This window comes from Trichoderma aggressivum, assembly GCF_033847375.1.
Source record: "Trichoderma aggressivum f. europaeum strain CBS 100526 chromosome Unknown scaffold_022, whole genome shotgun sequence".
NCBI classification, from domain to species: Eukaryota; Fungi; Ascomycota; class Sordariomycetes; order Hypocreales; family Hypocreaceae; genus Trichoderma; species Trichoderma aggressivum.
In genome coordinates, this window is record NW_026946388.1 from 6,942 (window position 1) to 28,117 (window position 21,176).

The 21,176-nt window shown below is 52.0% G+C and overlaps 6 protein-coding genes across 6 annotated transcripts; 3 read left to right on the top strand and 3 right to left on the bottom strand.

Moving 5' to 3' along the window:
• Positions 1 to 901: 901 nt before the first annotated feature.
• Triagg1_5833 (uncharacterized protein) lies at positions 902 to 2,794 on the bottom strand (the record flags this gene model as incomplete). The annotated part of the gene is made up of 1 exon (XM_062900390.1): positions 902 to 2,794. The coding sequence occupies one exon, from the start codon at positions 2,792 to 2,794 to the stop codon at positions 902 to 904; it is 1,893 nt and encodes a 630-aa protein (XP_062755034.1).
• A 5,026-nt stretch (positions 2,795 to 7,820) lies between these two features.
• On the top strand, positions 7,821 to 8,286 carry Triagg1_5834 (fungal hydrophobin; the record flags this gene model as incomplete). The annotated part of the gene is made up of 3 exons (XM_062900391.1): positions 7,821 to 8,040; positions 8,096 to 8,181; positions 8,242 to 8,286. The coding sequence occupies 3 exons, from the start codon at positions 7,821 to 7,823 to the stop codon at positions 8,284 to 8,286; spliced, it is 351 nt and encodes a 116-aa protein (XP_062755035.1).
• A 690-nt stretch (positions 8,287 to 8,976) lies between these two features.
• Triagg1_5835 (uncharacterized protein) lies at positions 8,977 to 10,958 on the bottom strand (the record flags this gene model as incomplete). Its single annotated transcript, XM_062900392.1, has 2 exons — positions 8,977 to 10,436; positions 10,646 to 10,958. The coding sequence occupies 2 exons, from the start codon at positions 10,956 to 10,958 to the stop codon at positions 8,977 to 8,979; spliced, it is 1,773 nt and encodes a 590-aa protein (XP_062755036.1).
• A 4,588-nt stretch (positions 10,959 to 15,546) lies between these two features.
• Triagg1_5836 (uncharacterized protein) lies at positions 15,547 to 16,262 on the top strand (the record flags this gene model as incomplete). Its single annotated transcript, XM_062900393.1, has 2 exons — positions 15,547 to 15,694; positions 16,021 to 16,262. 2 exons carry the CDS (start codon positions 15,547 to 15,549, stop codon positions 16,260 to 16,262), a joined length of 390 nt encoding a protein of 129 aa, XP_062755037.1.
• Positions 16,263 to 16,329: 67 nt separating this feature from the next.
• Positions 16,330 to 17,877, bottom strand: Triagg1_5837 (uncharacterized protein; the record flags this gene model as incomplete). Its single annotated transcript, XM_062900394.1, has 1 exon — positions 16,330 to 17,877. One exon carries the CDS (start codon positions 17,875 to 17,877, stop codon positions 16,330 to 16,332), a length of 1,548 nt encoding a protein of 515 aa, XP_062755038.1.
• A 1,520-nt stretch (positions 17,878 to 19,397) lies between these two features.
• Positions 19,398 to 20,515, top strand: Triagg1_5838 (uncharacterized protein; the record flags this gene model as incomplete). Its single annotated transcript, XM_062900396.1, has 2 exons — positions 19,398 to 20,170; positions 20,224 to 20,515. The coding sequence occupies 2 exons, from the start codon at positions 19,398 to 19,400 to the stop codon at positions 20,513 to 20,515; spliced, it is 1,065 nt and encodes a 354-aa protein (XP_062755039.1).
• Between the last annotated feature and the right edge of the window lie 661 nt (positions 20,516 to 21,176).

Sequence of the window (21,176 nt, forward strand, 5' to 3'; positions counted from 1 at the left end):
TCCGGCATCACGGCCATGGTTCCATACATACTTGACCACATCGCAAGAGCCGCCACGTCCAATAAATCCAGCCAGACACGCATCCGTGGACTGACCCTGATATGGTCTGATCCTAAAGAAGCCTTCATCCGACGAATCGCACGGCGGGAACTCGCCGCGGCACTTACACGGGACGATGTCAGATATGAGTTTTATTGCACAGGTTCTGCAAAGGTCGAGGTTGGCTCGTTACCTTCGCCATCAACAGATGAGATTCCAATGAGAGATACCCACAAAGATACCGCAGAATGCGGTGTATCAAAAGGGAAAGAGGATACAGATATATCTGAATCGACAGATGGTGCTGACGAGGCTTGTTCTTTGACCATCACAATGTGTAGGCCTGATGTCCCGGCAATCATTAAGAAGGCAGCGGCCTCTGCTACTGAGTCCGGATCACGACTTGCAGTCTTTGCTTGTGGTCCTAGTAAACTGGCAGACGCAGCTAGAGAGGCGACGTATCGGGCTATTCGTCAACAGAACAATTCTGTTGAGTATTTTGAAGAATCATTCGGGTGGTAGTGATGATTCAGGAAGTGCCAAGTGTAATCTAAAAGTTTTGTTATTTAGGCTCTCATGATACTGGTCTTACAAGTCATCTTTCGGTGTATGATAAGCAAATCCGTGTAAATTGTTTTGAAACGAGTGTAAATGCACATAATTTTATGAATATCGTAATGAGACTCATTCAGCAACGAGATGCCGAGAGCGCATGGGGTCCTCACGAGAAACAAACGGTAAATCCATTCAGATGCCTCCATTCAAATCAATTCCAAGTAGAGATCATTCAAGACATGAAATAGATCGTACTCCGCCAAGTTGCTCAAGCTATAACCTACAAGTTGTTCTACACGACACATCATCAACCCTGAACCCACTGCGCCACGATCACGGATGTCGTATAGACCATGGCAACAGCTCCAGCAACAATCGTCAAGATATCCAAGCACTTCTCCTGCTTACTCTCGGCGACACCCTTGAGATGCAAATATGCTGGATACATGTAGACCAAGGGAATGCAAGCAAAAGACCCCGTCAGAGCCACAAACTTATCCAGATCGCTTGCGCCAACCACCGCAACCCCGATACAGACGGCAATGGTCAGCGTCCGAAGGCCATTCTTCTTCCACTTGATTGCCGCACTCCTCTTGCCCGTGGCTCGTTCTCCAAAGATTGACGTCTCCAGGATACGCACAGCAGGAAACAGCTGCACAGGCTCGCCTGCTAGTACGGCTAGCGAGTAGAGGAATTGAACTGAGTTGACAACAGGTGAATCCTGAGGGAAGTTGGAAATGATCTGGATCTTGGTATTCTCGCCAAAAGTTGCGTAGCATAGTGCTCCAACCGAGGTAAAGATGGCCGTGATGAGGAACATGACGAAGTAGAGCAGGCCCTTGAAATGATGGGGCTTCTTCATGCTCGACTGGATCGGAAGAATCAGGCCAATGCCTTCAAACGTAAAGATGGCTGAGCCAAGAGTCAGAGGGAAGTCCCTTGGGTTGAACAGCTTAACGCTCGGTTCGATGCCGTGCCTAGCTAGACTTCCAATATCGTAGTACCAGATATACACAAGCCCAATGAGAATAAAGACGTCTGCCACCAGAGCAACAGGGCCTAATTTGGAGATGTTGCGGATCAAAGCGAGGGGGATGAGGGGGAGGAACTGAAGCCCAATTAGCCCTGACACTCCAAGATGACCGACGCCCTTGGTCACGGCGTCGAGGAAGGAGAAGAGATTTTCCGCTGTGAAGATGATGCCCGAGCAGACAAACCCAAGCTGGGAAATGGCAATTGACGCAAGGATCAAGCTTCGGAACCGAGGACCGACGATGGCTTCACCAATCTCTCCATAGCCACCGCCATATTTGCGACGACAGTCGAGCAGCAAGCGGAAGCAGAAGCAGTTGACCAAAGATACGGAAACCAACGCAAGCGACGAGAAGAGGATACCTCCATTGCGAAATGCCTTGGGAAGGAACAAGATACCCGTGCCAATAAAAGCCTTGATGAGCGTGAAGAAGGTCTTGACAGTGCTAGCGTCACCCTCACGGCTCATGCGTCGGGAGCTCTTCCGCCGGTCAGCTTTGGGCCGCGCCAGCAGTGGACGTTGTTCATCAACAATGACTTCTTCAGACTCCTCAGTGACGACAGATTCGTCCTCGTCGTCGTCGGTATCCTCGAGGGCCTCACCGGCAAAGCTGCCGTAGAGGTCGAGGAAATCGACAAAGGTGCTAGCCACAACGAGCCCGCTCTGCTGCCGCTGTTGAGCCCGGCGACGCAGATGCTGCCGCCTGAAGCCACCCGGCTCAAGCTGCTCAGAATGTGTCAATTCACCAGCCGGGCCCAGGTGGGGCGAAGGGTGGTGAGAAAAGGTATTGGATCGGCGAATTGAGCTGGCGCGGGCCTTGATCTTGAACATGTCGCGATGGATGTCGCCGCCTTGGAGCTTCAGCGAAGACTCCAGCGTCTCCAGCGTCGGGGTTGCATCGCTGCTTCCATCCAACCCGTTGCCATTGTTGGGAGCAGCTAGCTCTGTCGCAGAGGCCGCGGGAGAGTCAAACAGATCTTGGCTCGCCGATGAGGGAGCGACAATGGGCTCTACGACGACCTCGATGGGCTCGGTAGCCAGGCTCACTTCCGGATCGGCAGAGTAGCCCTCTGGGAGATGGCGGTCGAGAATGGCAGCCTGACGATGGACGCCATCAGAACTGCTCGGGCTGTCGACTGAAGCCCCGACGAGATCCGGCTCGGACATGATGTCGATGACGACGTTGTTTCACCGCTCCACACTGGGGAAACACAGCACAGCGCCGCTGGCAAGGGTCTGTAGATGATATGCGAAGGCAATTGGATATATGAAATGTTAGCTGGCAAGTCCGTAAGCCATCCCAAATGGATCGTGGACAAAAGCACGGCCCATTGAGCGGGAGTCTCTGGTGATGGTGAGAGAGTGAAGGAGATGGAATCGTGAGAATTGCATGACTTCAGCTGGGTCAAACAGCTACGGAGGATCGGCAGCGCGCATCGCCGGATTGAGGAGCAGAACCGGAGCTCGGTGTACCGCCAGGTATCCGCTACTGTTCCGCAGCAGCAACGGTACCCTATCGATACACTGAGGCCCCCGCCTTGTTCAGTGAGACTTCAGCGGCTGCAGGCGGCTGAAGCGCTGGGGCTGAGTGGCGAATCCTGGCTTTGCAGCGCTGTGATTCGTCGAGGTGACCGCTGCCGTCTGCGGCGGGACCTGAGGAGGTGTCACTTGGGTAGCAACTCTCGTACCGGCTACTTGTATTCAATGCTACCCTGGAGAAAACCGAATGAAACCGATGACTTCATCATGCCTACATCCATAGGTAGAAAAATGGTTATGATGGTCTTACATGCAAGAAATAATAGCAGTGAATGACCAACTTGTTTGCGGCTTGGAACCGCGTGTGTCATCCAAGACAATTGTTTGCGTCACAGTGTGAGATTCAGTGCTTTGGCTCGGCATCTGTTACCCTGAGATTCGAGCAACAATGTTGGCTAACCGCGCCAGTGGCTGCTTGCATTGTTTTATGCTTCATAGATGGCCTTTCGAGATTTAACTGGAGCATGGCTTTGTCGCGCGACTAAATTCTTACTCTCTAGAGATTAGCAAATTGGTAATGACGAGTATATCTCGTACTGAACATTGGGATGATTTATGGCTACTACTTATTTACAACGACCCATTTACTGTGACGGGTACGCAGTAGACAGGCGATGTGACCATAACTGTTTCCCAGTATTTATTAAAAGCCAATCCTCTCCACAGAGGCATATTCAACTATAATCCTGTGATCTCCTATATTATATTATACTGCTGTTTCACTCGGCTTGGGTTTGCTCATCAGATGCGGTCAAATCCGAGACAGTCGAGGTCGTGAACCCCCAGCCTCGATAAATCTCGGGGGCCGATCCATGGCGACATTTTCCTAGCTAGATGTCTGCCTTACCTGGTTCTCCAACTAGCAATTCCACCCGCATGATATAGATGCGATTGATGCTATTCTGACACCTGGGTAAACCATCATCTTTCAGATTTAGATGCCTCGGAAGCTTGCGTCAAGTTACGTAAACAGGCAAGAGGGTAGCACGAAAACGTCTGCATTTTGGTGATTCAATTGGTATCAAATGAAGCTACTACAATGCAAGTTGTCGAAAGTTTGCTGAGTACTCGGTAGGAAAGATGAAAATGCGTTAGCGATTGTCCCATATCATACTCACCGTCTTTTAGCTAAATAACCCGTATGATAGCAACGGAAAAATGGGGTTAAGCCATGTGCTCTAAGCGGAGTGAGAGAATCCTGCCCAGTATTATACCTGAGCTAGCCTTGGAGGATTTTCACTTGGAGTTTGTGATGAATCAGGACGTCGGAGTATATGCGCCGTCGTATGCCAATTAGCTGCAGTTTCCGTCTCAACGTCATCAAGGGAGACAGCAACCTCCTTTGCATCCATCTAGCATCTAAGACCCGAACACCTGTTTTTGGTCATGCACGCGAGACAGTGGTCATTGACAACAAACGTCATATGTCAATTGACAACTGAGACCTGCCTACATCTTCAAGCACGTGGTGACCGATGACCTGGTAGTTGGTCCCCAAGCGGTGAGTGTAGGCCACATATACTGCAGTATTGAAGACTGTGAGCTGTTTTCTATATGATGGCGAACGTATATGAGAATCATCTTGGGCTACTGATCCAACAAGAGAAAACCCAAAGTCCAATTGCCCAATTACGGACAAGTCAACACATCGGAGGAACATTCTGCTGGAGCCTACTCGTAGTGACTTGTTCTTGTTCCAGTATTTTGTTCGTGTGTTTATGCTCCGCCGACCAAGCAAGTCCTATGCAGGGAGAGTGTAGGTAGCTTGGACCCGGTTAGAACGTATTGATCCCTCATATTATCTGAGTGCGTTGTGCGACTACCCCCCCTTGCATAACACCTATAATACGGCATTGTAGTACAAGTCCTTTGTGAGATTAGGTGTGTGTGGACCTCTCTTTTGACATTGCGATACACACACTCCATATGACTGAGTGATACAGAGCACAAAGCCCACATTTACATGTCAAAGCGCAGCCGTAGTATCGAGGTCCCCTCCGCAATATCTCCAATTTCAATTCTCGAGCCGAACTTAATGCTGGCCTGGCTTCGGGGTCAAACTTTGCTCCGACGTTACTCTGAAAGGAAAGCATTCAATGCGTCTCAAGTTGCTGCCTGCCCTTGACAGCAGCCGGCCGATGAAGCTAGCTTGAGAAGAGAAGCTGAATCGGCCGGCGGCATCGGAGGGGGGGGGGGGGGGGACTGGCTGGGTGTGTCAAAAGCAAGGGCGGCACAGGTTAATCTAAAAGACAATCTAAGCCTGCCAGACTAATGCAGCTCATCCGAGGGTGTGGGATGTGGGACGGGGGGGGATTTGACAGCTGTGAGGACGATCGGACCGGCGATTTTGCTCCTTGTTATTGTGTTCGGGGCGATCGGAACGCTCAATCTCGCCGCTATTTTGCTGTCCTTCCTTTCTTAGGTATCTGAGGGGATTATCGAGTAGTGATTTTTATTTGTCTTGCTTTTCAAGTTTCTGGCTTAATACTTGATGCTCCGACAACGCCCGAGAGCCATGTCTGAGCACTCTTCTTTTTCCTGCGGTCTCAAACATGCATTGGTTGCTATTCGTCCAATGAGGTCGAACTCGACTTCAGCTGCGTCAGTGCGCATGTCCTGGCAGCGATATCTAGGCAATCTGAGTGCTAATATTTTGGCGTGGCTGGGAAGAGCTGAGCTGACAATCAAGAAGTACTGGGGTTGATTTCTAGCCGCCTCACTTACAAGGGTCAATGTTAGCTTACATATTCTCGTGCTACTCAATATTTTATGTAAACTTGTTTTGGGTTCCGTGCTTGGGCGGTGCTGGAGATGTTGAGTTGGTCTAGAGTCGAATTTTTTCGTTTTGTCTCCTTCTTTGATTTGCCACTTCCAAGGCTGTAAGCGAAGGGCCATGAGCGTAATTCAACATTTGTCTCCCCCCTGCATGAAACATAAAGGCCAAGGCCATTGGGCTGCTCAGCCGCAACATGGTTATCAATCTACCTTGTCTATTCGGGCTCTCGGCTTTTAGCCGTCGACGTTCCGTATTCCAAGGCAGCGAACAGAGAGCGCTGCTTACCCTCGGGATGTCAAGGGATGTTCTTATGAGTGGGTGGCTGTCAGGCGTCCCGAAGACTGCAAAATCGCCCCGCTATCATGCTACTCAGCTCATACGATATGCAATGCTCGAACGATCGCCGCCATCTTTTGTACTCGTACCTGAACTTGAGTGAACCGTGCTGATCTGCCAACTCATCACCACAAGGTTGTTCCCTTCTCCGCCGGACCCCGTCGCTGGTCTGGACTATCTTTCGACGCAAGGTGTAGGTAGTATTCATGACTGCAGTATTGATGACGGCGAGTAATAACCGTCACGGAACCCTGCGGATCGCGGGAGTTGTTCCGGTCCCAATGAATAAACTCTTACGTACAACCTCGAGTATCATGCCAACTGCTTTCTGCACGTCTATATCCGTATATGCCAATCGCTGAACTGAGAGCCTATGAAATCATCATCTCATCTCCACACGGCAGTGCTTCCGGACGGCCGTATATGCATATGGCTGTAGTGCTACATCGTATTTATGCAAGTGAAATGAAAGGTGTCGTCGAGTAAACGTCAACGACTGCCGAAGTGGTGTCGTTCTTTTTTTTAGAAACTTAGATTTAATGTGCGTTTATTACGTTAGTAGACTTGAGATCGAAGGACCAAGTCTCAAGACAATGTCTCAGTCTAGCTAAGATGGACACCCACGTGAATACACAAAACAAGTGATGAATCGAATTCTCTGCCCAAGATTGAAGCAGGGATGGGATGAAGACAAGGACATGGGTAGATCTGATGTGAGGAAGCCAGCAGGGGCTTGCGTTCTCCCTTCATGTCTCCTCCTTCTGCAGGGGGTTTCTTGTCTCTGTTTAGGTTGTCTCCTCGTTAGAAATACAGTATAGTTCGAGAAATAAAGACGCCACTTAAAAAGTCAACAGCATAGTCTAGTACTGCTCTAGAGTCACCGTCGATGGATGGATATGCATAAGAGAAGAGGAATAACATGTGTTTTCCGTAATTCATCTCATAAGCCAGAAGTTATTCGTAACACAACTCATTTGCTGTAATTGTCTCCGAGATTATACACAAGGACACAAGGTATATGGAGCCAGTCACAAATCATCTTCATGTAGCCAAGCAAGCCTTACTCCCCCTTTTTGCGCCTTACTCAGAAGGATCCATGTCTCTTTGAACTGAGACATCTGCCAGCTTGACGCGGGATCATATCTGATGGTAGGACAATACCCCTGTTTTCAGCTGTAAACCATGTGAAAAGCATATCCGGGCTTATGGATAGGCCAAAGACACTCATGTAAGGGAGACGCAATACTACTCGTACATGGGGTCACGAAATGAGCGACAACTCACTTCCATCGCCGACACAGCCGTAACTTGATCGAGCTGTATGACTGCATAGAAGCAAGCAGATCGAGCGATCAGGGGGATTGTCAACATAACGTCTTGACTCCAGTCGAATATAAATATCCTCCATTGCCTCTCATCAAGCTCATCTGCTTTCCTCATCACCCGCAGTCACATCTCAGCATCCAACAGCATCTCCAAATCTCTACTCCTTAATCTTTAATCCTCTAGTCTTCAAGACAAACCCCGAAAACACCATTCAAAATGAAGTTCCTCACCGTTGCCACCGTCTTCATCACCACAGTCCTTGCCGTCCCAACCGTCTACTCCCCTCCTCCTCCTAGCTATCCCTTGCCTGGAAACGGCAATGGCAATGGCAATGGCAACGGCAGCCCCTCGCCTTTGTGCTCTCCAGGCCTTCTTAGCAATCCCCAATGCTGCGCTACCGACGTCCTCGGCGTCGCTGATCTCAACTGCGCCGTTCGTAAGTCTACCCTCATCTTCGACCCGGTTAACTTCAATACTGACAAACGGCACAGCGTCCACGGTTCCCCGAAATGCCGCTGATTTCCAAAAGATCTGTGCCAGCGTTGGACAGCGCCCTCGCTGCTGCGCTATCCCCATTGTAAGTGACTATTCCACGGACCACTTCGCTTCCCACTTGTCGATACTAATGACCTTCAAGCTCGGCCAAGCTTTGCTTTGTGACACACCCGTCGGCGCCCAGTGAAGGCGTCGCCCTTGAGGACGACTCCCAAAGTCTGTTGCTGATGAATATCTCACTGCCCCCTGGCGCGGATCTTCGCTACCAACACTGGATACTGACTTGAACATATGAGTCATGAGCGTTTGAACATATGTTATATGACGGTTACTTATCTTCTACCTGAGTTGGATATAAATATGTATACACTTGACGTACTTAGGCATAGTGTAATAATCAACTACTGCGTAATCTCACACATCTTGACACTCTGTCTTTCTCATCTGATAACGATTTACATAAAAACTTGTCTCAGTGTTTCGGCAATTCCCTATATACATGACAACCCCAGACAAACCAGAGTCCTTCGCATTAGCCTACTTCCACGTCCAATCCGAACCTGAGAATATCCCTCTTTCCTTTCAATATAGACAAACTCCTAGAAATGGCCATGTTCCATCATAGCGGGTATCGTTGTGTAAAACCGGTTGATGCGCTGTCGCAAAGATTATAGCCCCATCCATTAATGCTCTCGTTCGTTAACCGCTCTCCCGGTTTCCTCTCGGCTCTTCCACTCAAGGTACAAGTAACTGGTCAATGTTGACTCTCTCCAAAAAGCTAATATGCCCGAATCCAACCCAGTGCTGCGCAAGTCGGTTTGGGCTGATGAGGATCAACTGGCTCTCAATGAACTTATCTGTGTCAACAAACACCCTGTTAGCTTGTGCCGAAACCAACAAAATGACGAGTTGTCATCTTGTGCTTACCTCTGAGAAATCCAGTGGCCGCAATGTGCCCTTCACTCTTTACTATCCTGGCCCCGGAGAACTGGGCGTCCGTGGCCGTTTTGACGTAGCCATCAGGCCCCAAGTCGTTGGCCACAAAGGTGTATTCACCCCTCGGAATATTTGGGTCGCCTGTCAACTTGATGCCTTCCAAACGACCTCTGTACACCCTGGCATCAAGCCTCTTCTGCTCCCACACTTCGTCGCTATCATTCTCGTCGCGGAAAATACCCAATTCGGCATCTGTGGCCGGGGGATCGTCAGGCTGGTGGATTAACAAGAATTCGCAGCCGTGTGCGCTGTAGTCACCGACCCAAATCCCCCTCCACGGCTTTTCTCGAGTCGGAGTGTAGAGAGCCGGGTCGAGAGTCGAGTACGTGATGAGCTCCTCGCCAATATGCACACCGAGGCCTCCAGCACCGGCGCCAGCCGCTTCCTCCTCCACAATCTCCTCAACGAGGGCCTGAAGAGCTCCGGCGAGACCACCCTGGCCCATGAACCGGAGAGGGCTGGGAGTGCCCGTCAATTCCATCCACTGCCGAATGCAGAAAGTCTGGTCCGAAACCTGCGATCTGGAACGAGGGCGGTCTCGCGGATTCAGGGCAGCGAGGCCCCGGCGTGGCGGAGCGCCTGATACGTAGTGGTTCGCCGGGATGACTGGCGACGGCCACATGTTGCCGTAGGGGTAGCCCAACTCGACCCGCTGGTCGGCCTCCTCAGCAGTCAAGGGCTTTGTGAGCAGGAAATTGCTAAACATGCCACCTAGCCGTTCGTCCAAGGCCATGGGCATCTCGTCGGCAAAGCGGTTAGCGCCGGGTCTTTTGGAGAAGCCTCCATCCTCCTGCCTATCTCGGACGCGGAACTGCAGGACGGGCTTGTCGAGATGCAGCCTCACGACCGGCTCGAAGCCGTGAATGATAACGTCTTGATCTGCCGACCAGTTCTCAAAGGTCGATTGGTTGCTCACCGCCACCATCTGGTAGCCCTCGATGCAGCTGCGCCTAGGGTCATAGCGCACCAGGATAAGCTTTCCCGCCAGATCTCGATCACAGAACCAGATCTTGTATTTTGGCAAAAACCACAGCCGGTCGTGGGCCGCATACAGCTCGCGGTAGCTCTTGCAGGCGCCGGCACTGGTGACTTGGGCCGTGGGAACGTTTTGCTGGACGAGGGGCTGCCAGAGGAGATCAGAGAGGGCATGCTGGCGTAGGGCATGGCATGTCGCAGAGACGGAAGCGAGGTCGTATGCGGAAAGATGGGAGAGGATCGTGTCAATGATCTCCGGGGGTGTGGCCAGCAGTGGAGGGGGTTTGTTGGAGTTTGATAAGCGGTGGCCTGATTGGATCTGGCCGTCGTCATCAGCGTGTTGGGAATAGCCTGAAGCGGTTGCGCCTGCGTAATCATGTCAGATTAATTGGAATGTTTGATTCAACAGAGCGACGGATCGCTGTGAAGGGAAGAATAGAAAAGAAAACAAGGGGAAAAGCAAAGAAAAAAAAAGAAGAAGAAGAAGATGGAGGCCCGGATCGCACAAGTGCAGATACGATGCAATACAAGAGGCACAGATTGGTGTGGTGGGAACTTGGAAGAGGCTGCAGTACCTTGCATAGTAGCGTCGTCACGCCGTTGGGCGCTGGGCTGAAGCTGAAGCTGCACCGGAGATGGCCTCAGGAGTTTTGCACGGCCCAAGGCGCCATGTTCCGCAACGCTCCGGAGCAGCTCGAGGTTGTCTTCGTTTTCGGCGTCGACTCTGCCGTAGATGACGGGCGCATCGATTTCTGCCGTTCCGGTTGACGCTGAAGTTGAGGCTGAAGCTGAAGCTGCGGGAGCTGCTGGAGTTGAGGTTGAGCTCATCGATGACGACGCCGCACTCTCGCCCATGGTCTTGCCGCTAGCCAGCCCCAACAAGTCCATGGCGCAAGAGCTGGGCAAGTCGAAGTTTAATAGGGGAACCGATCGAGTGATGGATTTAATAAAAAAAATATTATTGCAAGGACTGTGCCTTTCGAATAAATACGGCGGGCAAGTACTGGTACCTCGCAAAAGGGTTTGCAAGGTGCAGGCTTGAATGTAACTCGGAAAGTCGGTATAGTGGACGAAGTGAATGCCGCCGCTGTTACCAAGGTCTGGCTGGTATGGACCAGTAAATTCTGTTTGCTGAGGCGCTGCCTGTTGTAACTCCGTGCCTGTCGCCTGTGCTGATTGACCGCGGTGATGCTGTGCTGTCCACTGCTGTACTGTACAGTAATACGCTCGCTCGCTCGTACCTTGATTAGCAGCAGCACAGCACGGGGAGCTACCGAACGGCCCCCCTGGCAAATCGAGGCTCCGTCGGCTTCCAGAATGGGTTGAGATTCTGACCATCCGAGCGGGCCAGCAGCGGAAAATCAGGGCACTTCTGCAGCTCGTTTCGTCCCTGGCTTGGTCGAGTTCGATGTCCGTCCAGGGTTCAGGCCTTCAGTGCATCGAGCACAGACCTGTCTCGGTACTTTGTCGACGCAGCGTAGCACCCAGGCGCAGCGAGTCCATCAGGGTCGCAGCAGCTGCAACTGGGCGACCGGGAGTGCGCTTTGCAACGGGCCAAGCAGACGGATGGAATAAGGAGAGAGAAAATTTTCATCTATAGCGAGGTGTATGTATGGGTATGGATATGGATATGGGGATGGGGATGGATATGGGGATGGATACGGGGCATCATCAGGTCATCACGGGCGGGCATGGGCGAGTCTGAATAAAGAATTGGTGATGCGACTAGGGCCGTCGCTTTTTTTATACTGCAACCGCCACGTCTGTTTTCCTCCGTCCTACTCGGCCGAGGGACGGAGCCCAACCCTCCAAGCACGCAGGCTTCAGTCTCCGATGACGCTGGATAACGGTGAGGTATAACTCGCACATGCACCAGCATCTCGCACACCGAGTGCCAGTGACCGTTGGTTGTGGCTGCCTGGCGTCTGAGATGGTCGTGATCCCTATTCCCCAAAGGGAGGCCATCCCCGATGCTGGCTCTCTCGCTGACTCCGGAGCCCTCTGCAGCTATGCCGAGTGCGTCGGTCCCGTACCGTACTTGTACCTACCTGGCCTGGTCACGGCAGGAGCTACGATACGACGGACGCTCGTTGTAGACAGTCGTCCATACAGAGCCCAACTACATGTAGCCATTTATTGCACCCCCCTCCAGAATAGCCGTCGACTTGAGCCGGGACTGCCTAAGTCCCACGGTGACACAATCCTGGCTGCTTCTCCACACTCTCCGCCGGCGCCGCCGCTTCATCGCTAGGCCCTCCGGCGTTCTCTTCCGGGGCGTGAGGTGAGGTTGTGCGATATTTACTTGCCGAGTGCCCGTACGACAACAAGGGGAAACATGAAGATGGTGTGCTGAGGCGGTTTGCAGGGTTGCGTAGCCGAGGGCGTATTTGCCGTCAATCAGATCCAGCTCCGGCACCCAACGACGGGCATCCAATGCTACCAAGACGTCTCTACCATGACCTGACAGAGCTTGATCTGCATCACGAAACGCGCCAAGCGCTTCGGGGCCAGCCTACCAGTCTTCGTCTCATGTGGTTGTTTGTGTAATGGATGCCGAACCCAGCTCGCACCCAGCCCAGGTAGCGCCGAATATAAAAGGCCGACCTAGTACATGTCAGATTGTGAATGTCCGCATGTATCATTGGCGCAACATTCGAGCGGCTCTGATCCTGCGTTGCCCCCGTATTACATACATGAGCTCGTACAGTACTCCGTGCCTATCTTGTTAGAGGAGCAGTAGCATTAAGCCAAGATGCTCCAAGCGAGGTCAGAAATCAACAGAGGCCGCGGAAGAAAGACGCTCTAATGCGCGGACCGGTCAAGTTCTCGGGGGGCCACGATCCAACGCGGTAGGCAACAGTTTGCGATCCATCAGCCGGACTGCGGTCCTCATTTGGTATCTACTCTTGTACTTTTGTAACTCTCGTTGTTGGCCAGTCTGACGCTGTGGCGACGACCATGTCCATGTTTACGAGGACGCGTGCCTTGGCAAAAAAGAGGACGAGGCAGCAAGCAACCGACATGCACAGATCTAGATCGACACTTTAAGCATCTTACCCACAGTCTCACCTCCCAAGGTCGGTGGGCCAAACAGCGTCGGCGAATCTCGAGGCCATTGTTAGGCCCTCAGGCTAGCCCGTCAAGTTAGCGTGTGCGTGTGCAGAGAACCAACGCGGCCACTTCTAGACGCACTTGGGCTGCTTTGAGAAACACCACGATGTAAGTCGACCAAAGCAACATCCGCGACTAGACGCTCACCTGCTCTTCCGGGCCTAACCCAGCTTCCCATTCCAGCGGGATCGTGCACTAGCCGCAGGGAGACTTTCCATGTGCCAACAGGCATTGTCTTGCCGGGGTTTGCCAGCCAAGGATGGAGGCAGCCCGGCCGACCAACCAGGCGGGCGGACGCAAGAGTGTGCACTTGGCTTTTGCCGGGGGGAAGCCAAAAGCCCCGAATCGACCTCCCTATACGAGTAGGTAACATTGCAAGTACCACTAGAGCGGATGGAATGGGGACCAAGCCTTGCAACGACGACGAGCACAGTCCACTGCTTAGCTCGACACCCCTTCTTGCATCTGGTTTCGTTGATTGTATGGATGTGCGGTCGCTGCACCAAGCACCAACAAGCAGCAGCTTGCAGAGGGTCATGTTTTTTTCGGCTGACAATTCCGACTGCACCCCATCCACCAAAAACCCGCCCTACGAGTACAAGCACGAAATGCAAGAGAGGCAAATACATGACCTACATGTCCCTTATGTGCATGTGCCGTGGCTCCGTACGTACTTGTACCTACATACGTCGAGAATCATCATTGCGGCAATTGGTCGCCGCATCGCATCACACCAATCCGTCATCGGAGTCAGATCCAATGTTATTGGACAGCAAGTGAAACGGTACAGGCACAGTACGTGTAACCGCCCGGCGAGATTCCATCCCTCTATCGCACCGGGCGAGAGGGTATCTTTGTCGAGCATCAGCAGCGAAAGTTCCTCTGTCTTCCCCTTGTAGAAAGCACAGCGGTTCGCCGTTCGAGATTTACCGTAGCATTGTCGACTGGTCAAGGCTCGCTGTGTCTTGGCTCTTTTGTTGTCCAGGGGCCCGGTTTGACGGGGTGGGGCCCTGGCAAGCAAGGAGATTTCATGCTGCTGGCCGGGTTCTTTGTGTCTGACTTGTATTCTCGAGCAAGTTGGACGGGATTGTCCAAAGGGCCCTTCCGCCAGCAGCTTCGTATTAGGTACGAGTAGATACAGGGAACGTGGAAGTCATTCCGTGCCGTGCCGTGCCCTTTTACAGGTACCATTGGGAATTGGAATTTGTCAAATGGCTATTACTGTAGGGCGGATACCCGCTGGCGCCTCTTTGTGTTGGCGCGTTGCGGGGGGTGGCCATGATCCTGGACAGACGACGTCTAGCATCTTGCACACCTTGGCATTTGTTTTTCTTCGGGGTAGCTGCGCAATTCAAAGCAAGGAACGGAGGACGGATACTGTAAAAAGGCCTCGTAGATTTTAGCACTTTTCCGCGGCAAGATGGGGCGACACCCCCGGTAAGGCGGTGTTATGTTGAGCTTCAGCAGCGGAAGAAGCTCGTGTATCAAATCTGCTGTAGATTAAACGAGCACGATTTATACACCCATGGCTGCCCCTCTTTTCGCTTCTTCTTTTCTCTTCTCTTCTTTGCTTCTTTCTTGCCTTGTGCCTTTACTTATTCATCGTCTATCAATCCATTCTCAAATATGAGATATTTCATTATTGGGACTACCTTCTACCACCCGCTAGGTACTTGTGAAAGCCCATCTGCATTGGGCTCAAATCTGTACAAGTTTGTAGGTACATGTAGATGGGCATTTTGGCAAGGGACTGCCTTAGTAGGTAGGAGCCTAAGTAAGCGGAAAAACAAATCCGCCGACGATCGCGATTTGCTGGGCTGCCATGCGTCCTAATCTATTACCACCTTATGTAGACTTCGGCTCTCCTGAACATCTCGCTCCATCACTGCGGCTTTGCATTTGCCATCATCGCGGCCTCGACACGTCATATCCCTTACCTCGGCCTTTGTGCAGCTGCCTGGCCTGGGCGATAGCGATACCCCCAGCCGCCGTGTCGAGAAAAGCCCGCTCAAGTCGCATCTCAACCACTCCATCAATCTCCAAATCCAGCGCTTGGCCACAGATCTCATCCTCTCCTCATACCACTTGACATTATTGAACCGCCTCTATATGTTCCGCATCCTCGCACCACATCACTGGCTCGCCTTCCTAGTTGGGCCTCGTCTTCCCCCCTTGTGTATCCTCGTTGCATTCGTTCGCGGCACCCCCAGCCTAAACGAACACGCACTTGCGGGCACACACGCACAAAAAAGAGGGCAACTCGGACGTCTGCTGCGCTAGGAAACTGAACTGGCACGCATTGATACTGATACTGCGGCCTGGTCCATGCCGCCAAGAGTGACAGTAATCCCACATCCGTCGTTGAATGTCTTGGGCCATGTCGTCGCTACTCCCCATCATCACAGAGATCCTGCCCATGATACTGCCTTCGACAACTGAGGTGACCCGTGCAGACCAGCTCAAGCCCATGCTGGATAATGAAGGGCGTTCCATCCGAGACTCCGCCATTGTCGGTAAGTGTGACAAGATGTGTGCTTCGGGTGAGTCTTCTCCTTGGCCCTTGGAAAGAAGCGTGCCCAAAACTGCGTTGTAACTCTCTCTTTTTTTTTCTCGGACAGTCCTTCGCATACCCCCCAACTCTTGGTCCCCAATTCACCACAACAGCGAGCAAGGTAGGTGCCACATCCCGCTCTCTCTCCCTCCCTTTCTCCCTTTCTCCCTCTCTCTCTCTAGGGCCCTCTCATCCCCCATCCCCCATCCCCCATCCCCCTCCCCCTCCCCCTCACCTCAAATGCGTTTCCTTGGTTGGTTGGTTTCTGTTTCTGATAACGCCGTCAAGACGCCATCATCAACGTGGTGTCCGGTACCGGGACACTTGTCGTGAAGGAGGGCTTTGGGGGCGAATTGCGACATCACGAGCTTCAGCCGGGAGACTTTGCATTCGTCCCGGCTTGGACGGAGCACCAGGCCCGGAATGATTCAGACCAGGATCTTGTTTGGGTCATCACTCAAAGCGGCCCCCGTCCGGTTGGAGCCATCTTGACTGATTGGGGGGGTCAGGAGATCAAGACTATTGAGTGATTCGTTATCGAGATTGGCTCCCGCCTCCGCCAAGACTGCTGCAACCGCGTTTCAGCTCTTGCGACCTCTATATACTGGTATATTCCGCTAATCCTGCACTGCAATATGATCTGATAATCCGGATTACCTTTTGACAGTCTGCTGGGGTGTCGAATATCTGCGCATGATCTAAATTGGGGAACATGAGCACCTCCACCTCGGCTACCTGATTAGCACCTCGAGCTTGGCTTATTCCCGCCACTCCAAGATCAGTCAAGTATTGCGCAACACTAGAGGTGTTGACGAGTATGTCCCTGCCAGCCAAACACACGGCCACCTTGCGACGATCCCTCGGGTCGGCATTTCTAAAGTCTTCTTTCCATATAATGTTCTCCCGCCAGAAGAAGTGACGGCCTAGACAGCGTGCCACGCCTGGATCCGTGCTGGCAAAGTACCATAGCAGCCACTCGTTGGCTTCCCGGGGCTTTCTGCGAGTGAAGTTGTAGGCGACATCGGGGAGATGGAGCATCACCGTTACCGGGTCGATTAGCACGACGGACGTGATCATATGCCCGAGGCTCTGCGAGTGGAGCATGTGGGTGGTTTGCACCGATCCGTATGAGTGTGCCGTGACCGTGAACTTGTCCCACTGGTGATGTTCCAATATCTTGGCCATTTGACGCAGAAACTCGGCCTTACCCAGAGGCGGGGAAGTCAGTCGAAAGGATACGGGAAGAATCTCCACAGCAATGACCCCGATACCCTGCCCACCACCAACACCTTTAGCTGCATGTATGTTTGCTAGGAAGTCGACATATGTCCAAAGCCCAACTCCGATGCCGTGGAAGAATACGACGGGGTTGCAGTCCTTGGATGCATGAGGCCGGTACCAGTAGCTCAGCTGCGGAGCACGCGACCGCCGGCTCGTGAATATCTCCTGCGGGCGCGGTGGGAACGTTGCAAGAGCTGCGACAGGCCCTCTGCCATAAAACTTGAAGCCATTCCATGAAAGGGCCAAGTGTGCGGCCTGATCCACAAGGTATATGACCAAGTACCATGTGAGTGATCTGTAGGTTACCTCGACGTCATCCAGAGTCAGTCGTATGCATTTGGCCGTACCTCGGCCGTCGTGGAGAGGGTGTCCCAATCTCTCTTCAACCTTTGCGATGAAGCTGTCCAAATCCCGCGCATCAGCCTCGGAGTGGCCGCCGTTGCTTTCGACGTCTTCCCCCGCCTGGTCGAAGAACCCCCAGAGGAGGAAATCGCGCAGGTTGTCTCGGCGGATGTCCTTTATTTCAGCTCCGAGGAACCACCATCGCAGGTACACCTCCATGGACTGGACGTTTGCCAGGCATTGGTTGAAGAGCGCCCATCTTTCTTCCGACGTCAGGGGGGTAGGGTGCACGGCTTTGCGGTTCAGCTGGTGCATATACGGAAGGTAGATGAAGCAGAAGAACAAGATCTCGGCCAGTATCAGACCCCATAGGACGCGAGCTGGGCTTGTCTGACGCGCTGCTTCCCAGCCGTACCAGTAGTATACGGCCGCTAAGGCGGTGGTGTAAATGAACGGCGTATATCGGAAGACGACGATGAAGAGGCGGATGAGAAACCGGCCTCTCACACTGTTGCTTATCATGTTTCGCGGGGGGGGGAGAGAGAGCTCCCAGCTTGGAACGCCACCAGCTACCAACTTGGAAGAAAGTATATCGATGTGACGTGGGTGACAAAGGCGGGAATATCCTCCGATTTTTCTCACAAACTTTGTTTGTCCATGCTGATACAGTTAGAAAAGAGTGGACGAGGCCTGAATTCCAACCTTTGTGTGCCCGAGAACTTTGGCAAACGGGGCCCATGAGCTTCCGATTGGGCGTGACGTCAATGTCACCCCAGTCGCAAAATTTGGTGCAGAAATACAAGGACCCTGGGCTGACGGCTTGTTAGTGCGACCTAGCATCGGCTCGAGAGGCGCAGGCCAATAATACAATGAGATTGCGCTGGATTGTTGGGACAAAATGTACTTCAAAACTTGGTATTCACTAATCAGTATGTGATTTCTTGATCTACACTTGGAGGCCGATATTTGCATCATGCAACTGGGGTTGGCATTGTACCGGGCTGGTTTCTGCCTGGGGATCTGCCGACCGTCAACACATGCTCGTCATATTCACCTCGCTTGGTCAACACTGAATACGTCCGACTGTCCGAAGCTCCATCGATATTCAAGCTTACCTTGGCTTTCACATGCACATACTTGAACTAGACGTTGCTTGAGTCAGTTACTTACAATGGAGAACCAGAAGCAAGAATGAAACAGCATGAAACCCGGCCGGTCCACTTCCGCATCCCGAGTTAATCGCAGCAACAAACGGCGCATAATACGCCTGTCTAGTATCCCATGTCCTTTGTTTGATCGCTCGAGGCGCTCACTCTGTGTCTGTCTCACCTGCTGAGACTATTTAGGCAACGTGATGAGCAATCGTGTGCCGAGTCAGCCGGATCAGCAAAGCCATCTCTCTGCCCGAGATGGGATATGAATTCTTCCGATAATATGCACATGATGCAATATTGATGCTTCTTTACATCTGGCCTTGGTTTGTGTTTACATTAAGCAAAGTGCACATGTATATGAAGTTTATTGAGCATGTTAGATATGAAAGAGATGGTGGTGCTGACAAGGCACAAATCCAAACTCCAGCGTTTCATGCTAATAGGGCATTGCACGGATGAAACTTTGCGCGACGGCGTCATATTCCACGTTGGAATCATTTCCTGTTTGGTATATCTAGGAGAAATACATCCATATGCACTTCGGCACGCAGAAGAAGACAATGATGGCAGATGTACCGATAAACAGGAAAAGGGAAAAGACGCATGGCCACGTTGAGGCGACGGTGACTCCAGGGTAACGAGCCGTTGACGCGCTTGATTTGCCACCTCACACAAAACAAATCGCACTAAGAAAACCCGTTCTGTTATTAATAGAACTTTAAGAATCTGATGAATGAGCGCCATGAGTGTAAAGCCACAATCACAGGAATAACTATATGCTCCGAATCGGGCCATCAGTTTAACCACTTCCGAAGTTATATATCCCAAGAGCTTGATTGAGACCGATGACCGCCATCAATCGTCACGCAACACACACACAGCAGCACAATGACTGAGAAATACATTCTTCGTGTTACGGCGGGATCGAGCTACGATGAGAGCACTCACGTTGAGGTCCCGGTGAACGAGTCGACGCCCGTCCGCCTCAAGAGCGATGTTGCCGATGTCGAGCTCAATGTCCGGATACAGGATTACAAGGGACTGCCGCGTGGTTCGCCATCAACCTCACCGTACTTTTCCACAGAGCCGCATGCAACCAACCAAGACCAGTACAGCATCTCGTTCCGCTTCACGCCACTCAGCCCATCACAGGCTGAGGCTGGAGATTCCACCGATGACCTTGCTTTGGGGATCAGAGCCGCGGATCTGCAGTTTGGCAACGACTTTGACCGCCCCATCAGGGACAAGCTGCCGCCGGGCTTCAACACCGCCATGAACATTGTCAAGTGGTGGATCGACCCTGGGCTTGATGGCGACGCATACGCGGACAAACCCTATCTGTACGGCCCCGCGCTGAGTTCGTTCAATGTCGTGTCCGTCGGTGCGGGAATCTTTGACGAGTCGAGAGGCGGTTTGTGGTTCGAGGAGGGAGGCGACGAGAGGGGCCAGAAAATACGTGAGGTGAATGGCGTGCCCAAGGAGAGCAAGCCGAGAATGAAGTGGGCATTGTCGGATTCGAATAAGGAGAAATGGATTTGGGAGTATGGAAAGACGTATGGCATTGACTTTTTCAACCCTTACCTCGACTTTGCAAACCTGGCGTTGCGGCTGCCGGGATTCCAGCTTTCCGTTGCGAGGTATTTGGGGGCGGATTCTTTGAGGTAAGTTTGGCTTGACGAGATTTGAGGAGCGATTACTTACGAGTGCGGTGTAGGAATGACGGAAGGCTCTCACATCAACTGAGATATGTCCTTCGGAATAAGGCGACTGGAGACGTTTATCTCGTTGTCACCTTTGCTTTATATCTCGAAGAGTCCATCAATGAAGACGGGACCGTGAAGACTGCAAACGGAGTAAATGGTATCACCAACGGTCATACGAACGGTAACACCGATGGAGATACCAATGGACAAGCCAACGGTTATCTGAATGGAAACGCAGATGACAACGATGTGAGCAATGACATTGCGAATGGAGTTGAGACACACGACGAAGACGTAGATTAGAGAGAGGTGGAAAAGCATTCTTCCCTTTTCCCCCAGCGTTTAGATATGACTACTGTATTTGTAAGATAGAGCCAATAGCGATTGATTTCCCACCTGAAGCAACTCTGTAATGCGAATGTTTGCCCTGTAGTGACTGAGTTAATTCTTTCGAGTGTGGATGCCACGAATCATGAGGATGAAAGCTTGGTAGCAACTCAATACATGTTGGTAGAGAGTCCTGATAGTTTGATGAATACCCACTGGTCGTGCGCATCAATCTTTCGCATACATGCAATGATTTCAAGTGCCTCACCGCTTGATTGCTGATAGTCAGAACAGAGAGACTCAGTGCAAATCTCGAAGCAATTCACGGCTTCATTAGCCGAGGTGGTACATGTGCTTGAGTACCCAATTGCCAAACAACGGAAAGAGCGAGCACAAACACTGAGCAACTGCCCCCTTTGCAAATGCGAATGCGAAGTGCAAATAAAAATCTCGTCCACCGTGCAGAATTATCGACTCAATCTCTTTCCATTCATCCTCGGCTTCCTGTCAGTTGGTAAGCAGATGCGGGAGCAGTTTCGGCACGGCGGCTCCTGGACTTCGGATTCGGATTTAATTGCATAGACACCACTCTGGGAAGAATGGCGGCCCGTACGAGCACATTGTCGAGCGGCACCAG